General features: G+C 35.7%; 1 protein-coding gene across 1 annotated transcript; it reads right to left on the reverse strand.

Moving 5' to 3' along the window:
- Nucleotides 1–1,296: 1,296 nt before the first annotated feature.
- Nucleotides 1,297–7,382, reverse strand: emc (Basic helix-loop-helix domain-containing extra-macrochaetae). Its single transcript, XM_089097370.1, has 2 exons — nucleotides 7,038–7,382; nucleotides 1,297–1,538 (listed from the first exon to the last, which is right to left on the reverse strand). The coding sequence occupies exons 1-2, from the start codon at nucleotides 7,359–7,361 to the stop codon at nucleotides 1,482–1,484; spliced, it is 381 nt and encodes a 126-aa protein (XP_088953496.1). The 5' UTR covers nucleotides 7,362–7,382; the 3' UTR covers nucleotides 1,297–1,481.
- Nucleotides 7,383–7,746: the final 364 nt, after the last annotated feature.

Raw genomic sequence — 7,746 nt, forward strand, 5'->3', positions numbered from 1 at the left:
TGCACTTTAGCTATACTACGTCACCAAAATCCCGGTTACACAATTGCTTATAGATCTCGAAGTCCCACGATTGACGAACTTCCTGAAAGACCAGACATTTAAAAAAAAATCTAAATTTCTGCGGTATTCGGAAAAGTATGACAGACTTCCAGCGAAAAAATCTTTTTTAAATTGACAAAAAAAGAATATATTTTTTTCACAACTTCTTTGCTCTCTGTACGGTGTGAGAAGTCAGCATTGGATTCTTAATTGCTTCGCTTTACATGATATGTATTGCGCAAGGCCGTATCCAGGGGGGGGGGTTTACCCGGTTTGAACCCCCCCCCTCCCCAAAATGTTTGTTTGACTCGTAAAAACGTAACAAAAATGGACATAAAAAAATTTTGTATGCGTTTTTTTTAGGTTTTTTATGTACCCCCCCCCCCCGAACAAAAATCCTGGATGCGCTTCTGGCATTGCGGCAGAGAATTATCTGTAATTTGTATACCATGGCCACTAAGCAATATTAGACGTAGAAACTAAGCAATATTAGATTTTTTCACAGATAGACTAGTCAGATGTCTCTTGAACGTGAAACTTGGCTTCATCTTTGTAACACTAGATTTTAAAGAATCTAATTTTAAATTAATTTATCCAAATACATATATAAAAATCGGTAATTAGCAGTGTAATATTATTATTAGATATTTTTAGAAATTACAAGTAGGTTTCAAAATCTCGATTTGGTTTCAAAGGCATTTTGAGAAAGTTTCTGCCAAAATACGTGTTCCAGGGTAATATAGACCGAACCGCTGGTGGCAGATAAAATGGGAGGAGCTGTTTGTACGCGCCGATACTGTAGTAGCCAAAAATTATTGAGTTTGATTCTACTCTTACAAGTTTATATACATTGACTATGGCACTAAGCTCGCTCGGTGATTATTGTCCTTTTTCGAGTGTGAAAACGATCTAGAAAGGTCGCAACTTTGGAAAATTTGCTTAGGGCTTTAATTAGTTTTGGAAAAATATTTTTCACATGAATGATGTTACGAGTACCCACACGTCCAATACACTAATGCTTTTACTTTCTAAGAGAGTGAAATAAAAAGAAATTAAAGTTGTTTTCAGAAAGAGATTAAAAATCTGCCTTTCTTTTCACCGAGCGAAGCTTGATCCCATGATGTAGATACATAAAAGTGCCTTTCTTATGCCTTAACATCTAGATTAAAAAATTAATTTAATCTAAATTTAAATGCTTGGACTATTAACACCATTCCTAACCTCCGCTGGAACTAGACGATATAAATCAAGACACTGTTGAACAAAACATTTCAAATATATTGAAAACCATATTTATAATAATCGTAATGATTAAATGAATAAGATACACTCAAAAATTAATAAACTCTTGAAACAAATTTTGAAACGACTGTACATATCACAGCAATAATACCCAACAAATCTGGGCATGGAGATCTGCGAGGCAATTACACTGAAAGTAATTAAATGGACACGTCAGCAGATAGTGTTGATGACTCATTTGCGTCCTCGCAGCGGATCTGAAAGGAAGACAAGAACTATTAGTTAAGCGGCAAAGTCAGCATGATTTATTCAAGGCGTTGCACACTTTCCAAAAACAGTGGCGTACGCCATACACACAGCCACACAAGGCGTGATATATAATGATAGAAAGGCTGAGATGGCTAATACGCCTTCTGCGGATAAAAGATGGCAGATAGTCCTTGTCGGCCAACCGCCTAGGGCCCAGCAAAAAGCAGGTCATCGCCAAACAGGGCGGGAGGATGTCGTAAGGAAATATTTAAGGGAAATGAGAACTCCGTGAGTGGGTGCAAAGAGGGAGGCTTTGAATAGATTGGGATGGATGAGGAGCGTGTGTAGCTGTATTGGCCTCATGCGGCTTGTTGCTGCAATGAGTTGTTAGCAGCAGTAGTAGGTAGAATGGGCATCTTTTCTTACTTGTTTTTCACTATTGTGCAGCATATCCCAGTTATAAAAATAAATGTGGCCGAAAAATCGAAAATCAACTATATCTTAATAAGTATGATTAATATTTTTCAATTCAAAATACGAAGCGACATGAAGGACAATTTAGTGAAATGTAGAATGTACCCATAAGTGAAAAAAACTACTTTTTTTTACCTGCTAATTATCTTAAACGTGAACAATTTCCCTTTAGCTGTCAACTAATCTTTAAAATCAAAAAACATTTTTATCGCAAACTAATCTATTTGAAATGTACTTGGCTAATCACAAAAAACAAGTGAGCTTTGAAAAATTGCTCCCAGGGTCAGAAACCGAACCGTCAAGAACACATCCAGCCGATTTAACTTAGTATGGAACCTTCGTCCTGACCCAGCAGGAACTAATGAGAGAACTAAAAACTATTAATCATAACCTAATAAGTTGTTGACTCTAATCAACAGAAAGGTATGAAGCAAACCAGGATATTGACATCAATCAAAATACTTAGAGAATAAAAATTACAAATTTTGCTCTTATTTAAATTGACATAAGCGGGGCAAGATTTTTTCGGAGATGATCAAGTCACAAGTAACGACACCAATCCACGAAAATAGGGGAAGGGACAAAATATATTTTCAAATCAATGGGGGAGGGTAGTTTGTAGATTATCGACTTTTTTGAAGAAAATATAAAAGAAGATCATTTCTAAAAACAATCCCCAAAATTAGTATTTTCAAAAATCTAGGAATCAATCCCCCGTATAGTATCCTTACTCACATGAGTGCCAATTGGAGAAGGTAATCAGCACCCTAGACTTCAAAAATGCCTACGGTATTTTATTTTATACTGAAAAGTCGAAATAAAAAATTGGCTCTTCCTTGATTTTGAAGAACATTTTATTATTTTCATTAAAAAAAACTCTCGTTCTCTTTACATTTGGGCGAATTCGCACCTCTGCCAAGTCATGCTTAGTAATGCATTTCTAAGCCCAAAATATAATCATATCTTTATATTATTCAGTCGTCTCCTGCGATTCCTGAAATCCTCTCGAAGTCCCTTATTCATTAGTAAATACATGACACTAATCCTCAAAAACGCTCTATGGCCTGTAAAAGAGAGAAAGACACATCCTAGGTACCTAAATCCAGATATGTTACAAATAGTAAGGGCCTCTGGGCCGGACCATGAGCAGAAACCACGATTTCCATATATATATATATATATACGTATATATACATATATATATATATATATATATATATATATATATATATTTGTGTGTGTGTGTTTAGGGCAGATAAAATATGACTCTCCGAAGGATATGCAAAATTCCGTTCAATAGATTCTCTGATCTCATAATGCTTTTTCCTTAGTTTAAAACTCTTTCCCCAGGAATGAGTAAGACCACTCCAGAATGTAATCCTACCCACGTAATGTCGAGAAACTTTTCGAAGTTGCAAACAGAAATTTGTATTCACCAAAAAAATTGGATTCTCCATACACACACACACACAAAATAATAATAATTGAACATGATGAGCTTATGAATAAGATTCCAATTAAAAATGCATTCCGAAATAAATAATTAGCATACCGAATCACACTGTTACATTCATAAGGAACCAGCCCCGAGGAAGGTATGCATTAAGCTTTATGAATGACGGTACATTTTTTCTACAGCTTCCCGGAAGTAAGCATTTACGTGGTTTGAAAATGAGACATTTGAAACTAAAGCCTTGTGAGTAATTTTTTTTCTTCATGGCTATAATCATTTCATGGCTGGATAAACCCACGACCATTTTTAAGTTCAAACTAAAAGGTATTCAACGCTTCATTAACTGAGCTGGAGCTATTGACTAGTAATGGTCCCAACAGTAGCAATATTATTGCGAATAATTCAATTTACCGACCAGGGGCGAATATAGAGCAAAATCTTGGGGGAGGCCCAATGCCACAAGGGTACCAATGAGCAAAACCTTAGGGCGGGGAAGCGATGTGAAAAAGGTGCCAATGGTTGACCAAATTGACAAATTTATTCTAAAAGAGTGAAAAAAAGAAAACAGGGGAAGAGGGCACCAGAAAATTCTTAAGGGACCCGGGGTTCTCCTGGCCCCCTGGATCCACCAGTGTTGCTGACCATATTTACATGCATATGTGCGAACATACGAACATATGTTATGGTTTCAAGGAGACATCAGGGGATTTTTCGAAGTAAATTGAAAATATAGCCTAAAAAACCAAAAAAGAGAAGAATCTCAGTGAAAAAAACGATATAGCCTAGCCTATACCGTTATTTATTATTCTTAAAACAAACGGGGGATCAGGAACAGATCCAGGACTTTTGTTTGGGAGATAAGGTACCACAAGAAGATTTTCTTCTAGACGTTATCTATCAATCAATCAATCAATTTATTCAATCAATAAACTCCCAAGTAAGGTTATAGCCTGAACTGTTTAAATATACTACCCGACGTTTTATTGTTTTACAGAGGGTAAAAGTACCGTTTTTTCAAGACGCAATTAAGAGTTGGACAAAAATTCAGAGAGAAGGTTCAAATAGGACTATCTCCTCCCCCTATATCAGGGATGCCAATGCACGCAAATGTAGGGGTTGGGCTAGAAGGATATTTTTTCAATGAATATTGTTGCCAAGCTAACCAAAGTTCGCAAAAAGTCGAATTTTCTCAAATCATTTAAAGGAAAATATTTCTGTTATATAACAATATTATGTTATTGGTATTTTATTCCAAAAAAAAAAACAAATATATTAAGAGATTATTCGGTCGTCTTGTTTGATACACAGGGCCTCTACATTCGCTTCCCGTCAGACAGCGGTTCAAAGTTACCAGTTGTTTAGGATTAAAATTGGGCTCAGGTAGATATTCCCTTATTATAAGAACGGATTAAACGAATCAAAATGGGAGCTTCAAATATTCAAAAAAAAGTTTTTTTTTTAAGATATTCTCAAGCAAACATATTCTTTACTTATTTGTACGAGTTTTAAAATATTCTGAGGGTACTTACTTTTACTTTACTTATCATTTGGCTTGATAAAACTAATAATCCAGGGCGTAATTTCGTCGAATCCTTGGGGGGGGAGGGATTGGAGTAGATTTCCCCAGGTCAATTGGAAACGACCAAGTGAACTTCAGCCGTATATACCACAAAGGCAAACTAAAGAAAACTGATATGTTGAATTATATCCGCCTCTCTTAGTTTTGGCGAAATTTTCGAAGACGCTAAATTTCAGCTGAGAATGGGGAGTTGCCCCCCCCCACCCCCTAGCAAATTGCACCCCTGCTAATAATTAGATCATGATCTTACACAACGTATCCCTATACGGATACGTATCTCTACACGTATCAGCCTCCATAGAAAAATTCAGGTAAAAGAAACTTATTTTATAATTTCAGAACCTAACCCCCTAAAAATATAAATTTATACCTTTCTTTTAAATAGTTCTCTAAAAAGAAGAAGATATTTGATACTAGGCTAATTGTGCAATAATATCATAGGACAATAAGAAAGCTCGCAAGCTTGAACAGAAGGTCACTTAAATGAGACAGTACATTGTGTTTTTTTTTTCACGAATTCTATAAAAGTATTTCATCTCAAAGTTACTAATTTGTTAGTTGCTTTTTTTTTTCAACACTATGTCTTGAAAACAAAATTTCAAGGATTTGGCTAGTATTTTAAGCCGAAACGAACACTTAGTTCATAACACAAAGAATAAGAGAGCCAAGTATTTGAGAAACAGGTAAGATTTTAATTACAGAGTTAAGAAATTCTCTCAAACAAACTATTGAAGGTGCATTTTAAAACCATGAAGTTTCAATTTTTGTATATTTGATTCTTCGCCAGTTAGTCGTACAAAGTCGAAATACGGCCCTTGGAAGCAAGGCCGTATCCAGGGGGGGGGGGGGGTTACCCGGTTTGAACCCCCCCCCCGAAATTTTTGACCGAGTCGAAAATAAGTCGAAAATTAGTAAAACCTAGGTAAAATCAGTAAAATTAGTCGAAAACTGAGTAAAAAATTAGTAAACCCCCCCCCGAAAAAGTCAAAAATAAGTAACCCCCCACCCGAAAAAAAATCCTGGATCCGCTCCTGCTTGGAAGAACCATGTTAGAACAATCGGTACTGGTGCATTATACGGACACTTCTAAAGTCAAGTTTGGTTAATGCTAATGAAAATAAAATAGGATGAATATATAATAGTTTATAAACAAATTTGGGCTATAGCCTATACTTGCACATTAGGGGGTGGGGGGTAAAGCATACCATATATTAAATACGTAACCTAACCTATGTACCTTTTCCTCCCTTAAACCCTAAAAAACAATCGTTTGAATATTGTAACTCATTGAGAAACCACGGCTTTGCAGTCATTTATCTATAGCTGTCTCTTGAGAATAGCTTTTGACGGGTTTTTCGTGACTGGTTTCCTTGTGCAATATATAAAAGTGTCCGTATAACGCACCAGTACCGAACAATCTATATCTCCCTTATCGGTCCTGTTATAGGGATCGATGATGTAGGCTATACAAAGAAAATTGTGGGGGAATCTGATTTTTTTTTTTTTACAAAAAGGATAATATTTTTCAATTGCTATAAAAATCGGTACTTGTTTAGTGTCCGGTAAACACGCGAGAAGAACAGCATCAAGATCTCAAAGATGCTCTATGAAAAACAGGTTTTCGCTGCCTAGTGGGGTATTGCTCACTCCGTGACAACTATTTAAACTTTAGTTTTGTGGAGTTAAAGTGGCAAAAAATGGTACCTAGGTTAGGTTACGTATTTAATACATGCTATGCTTTACCCCCCCCCCCTAATGTGTAAATATATAGCCCAAATTTGTTTCTAAACTATAATATTTTTATCATACCTCGTCTTAGCCTAGGTTCATATTGGTATATAGGCCTAGCCTATCAGGGTAGGGGTAAAATTCATTTCAGACAAAAATGATTATTATATTCGGAAAGAGCATAAAAAAAGACATCGAGTGGTATGTCTATTCTATTTGTAAGTCAATAATATTAACTGCGAAAAATTTACCGACATAATAATTTAAACCTACCTCATTTATAGCCACACCTTTGCTATCTTCACTCCTGCTTAAATGTTCGTTCCCTAGTTCTATTAGTACATCAGAATTTTCTTTCCCGTCACTAGGGAAACATCCTCTAAATGCTGGATTTTTCGCTTCCAACATCCATTGTAAATCACTTATATAATTAATAGCATTCTGAATTAACTCAAGTTCAGTAACTTTTCTATTCTTCGGCAAAGGTACTAATTTCTTCAACTTGGTAAGATATCTTTTTTCACGAACTCTCTCATAGGCTTTCGTTGATCTAACAACAAGATTTAAATCCTCAACAAGTGCGGCGGCTTTAACCATCTTTTCTCAACTAACTTCGATACACAACTGAACAAATCTACGGAGCTCCTATGGTATTTATATTAGCGCGGCCTGAACTTCTTAGCCAATCAGAGTACAGGAAATACAGATGTTTAACATCCTTGGAATGCACATGTTTTGCTGTTAATTGGATTGCAAATTTACTTCCTGACGTAGTTAACGTGAATAATTCCTGTCTTTTTCTGAATGAGTCTTTCTTCTATATGATTGACAGCTGTAGAAATTGTTAAAGGAATATGAATATAAACCGCAAAAGGCACAATTTGTTATTTCACAACGGGAAATCCCGAAAATGTGACTAAGTATAATGTAACGTAGTTCTAATTAAGCTTGAACTAACTGAAATGTGTTCGGTAGTTTTCAA

Source organism: Artemia sp. Qi Xiang Cuo, chromosome 11, assembly GCF_049724085.1.
Source record: "Artemia sp. Qi Xiang Cuo chromosome 11, ASM4972408v1, whole genome shotgun sequence".
In the NCBI taxonomy this organism is placed as follows: Eukaryota; Metazoa; Arthropoda; class Branchiopoda; order Anostraca; family Artemiidae; genus Artemia; species Artemia sp. Qi Xiang Cuo.

Coding starts and splice junctions, on each gene's coding strand:
- emc (XM_089097370.1), bottom strand. CDS start 7,361: ATGGTTAAAGCCGCCGCACTTGTTGAGGATTTAAATCTTGTTGTTAGA. Junction 1,539..7,037: donor AAGGTGTGGCTATAAATGAG/GTAGGTTTAAAT, acceptor TCTTCCTTTCAG/ATCCGCTGCGAGGACGCAAA.